Source organism: Physella acuta, unplaced genomic scaffold (genome assembly GCF_028476545.2).
Source record: "Physella acuta isolate Inbredline_101_S28 unplaced genomic scaffold, ASM2847654v3 ptg001095l, whole genome shotgun sequence".
Taxonomy (NCBI): Eukaryota; Metazoa; Mollusca; class Gastropoda; family Physidae; genus Physella; species Physella acuta.
In genome coordinates this window covers 320,407-322,364 of record NW_026732612.1, presented here as the reverse complement: position 1 = coordinate 322,364, position 1,958 = coordinate 320,407, and the positions used below count along the sequence as shown (strand labels likewise).

General features: G+C 37.5%; 1 protein-coding gene across 1 annotated transcript; it reads right to left on the bottom strand.

Moving 5' to 3' along the window:
- Positions 1-224: 224 nt before the first annotated feature.
- LOC131955695 (uncharacterized) lies at positions 225-1,109 on the bottom strand. The gene is made up of 2 exons (XM_059319913.1): positions 1,059-1,109; positions 225-650 (listed from the first exon to the last, which is right to left on the bottom strand). The coding sequence occupies exons 1-2, from the start codon at positions 1,107-1,109 to the stop codon at positions 225-227; spliced, it is 477 nt and encodes a 158-aa protein (XP_059175896.1).
- Between the last annotated feature and the right edge of the window lie 849 nt (positions 1,110-1,958).

Here is a 1,958-nt window from a genome sequence, read left to right as displayed (position 1 = left end):
GCAATAAAAACATACTTTATGGTTATTATTTTTTATTATAAAACCACAATACAGCCAACATGCATGTAACATATAAGAACACTAATGGATGACATAAAGCTAACTTTAGAGCAGTGAGATTATCAAGCTGTTGGGTGTAAAACCAATAATCTATAGGAGGGGCAGGATTAATGTGGTAAAGGCACAATGACAGTTGAACGGTGACATTAAACGCAACGGCTGGTTCAGGTAAACTGGTACCGGTAAATTGGTACGGGTAAACTGGTACGGGTAAACTGGTACGGGTAAACTGGTACGGGTAAACTGGTACGGGTAAACTGGTACGGGTAAACTGGTACGGGTAAACTGGTACCGGTAAATTGGTACGGGTAAACTGGTACGGGTAAACTGGTACGGGTAAACTGGTACAGGTAAACTGGTGCAGGTAGCCTGGTACGGGTAAACTGGTACGGGTAAACTGGTACGGGTAAACTGGTACAGCTAAACTGGTACGGGTAAACTGGTACGGGTAAACTGGTACAGCTAAACTGGTACGGGTAAACTGGTACGGGTAAACTGGTACAGCTAAACTGGTACAGGTAAACTGGTACAGGTAAACTAGTACTGATACACTGAGCCAAGTATAACAGCACCAGGTGTGTTGGAGGTGACTGTCACAGTTCACACAGAAACTTAAACACCAACACAGGCGACGAAGTCGTTGGGAAAAATGTAACATTTTCATTGAAACAGGTATACTGGCGACTCTTGCAAGTTATGCATACAAAATAACATTTATCTATTACAGTTGCAGCTAGCACATGTAAAATGACATGTAACGATAACACGTGTAGCTAATACATGTAAAATAACATGTAACGTGTGTGAATGTTATGGTCGAACGGAAGAGCGCCAGACAGATGTATGTCTCGAACTCGGATCCGGGCTCGAGTCTGTGGTGCGTTCCTGAGTCTACCCAGCTCTGATGGGTACCTGACTCACTGAGTCTACCCAGCTCTGATGGGTACCTGGCTAGCGTTGGAGAAATTAAAGGCGACTAGGTATATAAAGTATCATACTTTCCCTTCATCTGCCCAGGTCACAGGAAGAGGTGAACTGTACTTCAACATCTATATCGACCACCTGGTCTGAAGCGGGAGCTTTATAACATTTAATAACTAGCCTCAATAGTCAAATTTTAAAATAAAATTTATGTCAAGCTGGCGGCAAAACGTTTCACGCAAGATGCGGCAGAAACTTCAAACAAACATTACCAAGAATGAGATAAACCTCTTGTCAGGGGAGACAAATAGTATAATTTTAATGTACATAATTTTTAAAGTTGTGTCCCGTGTTTTGTAAGTGATTAAAACTATGTGACTGATATCAAATAATAGCTGACGAAAACATTGTTTATAAACTACAACACATCAAGGATGATCCATGTGGTTAACAAATACGAATCTCTGTGATTTTCATTTCAGCACTTGCAAAAGGACAGTAAAGTATTACTTAATTAAAATAAGACGTATTTTGTTTAAATTCACGTGGATATCAACTGTAAACATTCTTGGTCATCCAACTTTTAAATGATATTGCTAATTAGCAGCACTGACTTAATTAAAACAATTGTATGTCAATTTGTGTTGTAAATGGCTCATGATTTGTTTAAAGGACAATATGTCTCCTTTTAAAGTTGTTTGATATATCTTTCGTTTTATCTAAATACTACTAAAACTCAAGTTTGTTTACATGTATGCATATTTATTTGTTTGTCTGATTTGCTACTGGAGAGAATCTACAATATGTGTGGAGCTGTAAAATAGTATGTAGGTAGAGAACAATGTTTGTTTTCAGACAGACTGTAATTAAAAATTTATTTAAAGACATTAATTAATTAATTGATTTATTCATTGGTAGATTAACCACATTAATTTTAAAATTTTCAAACAATGGCCTTATTTTGACTGAATAGTGAT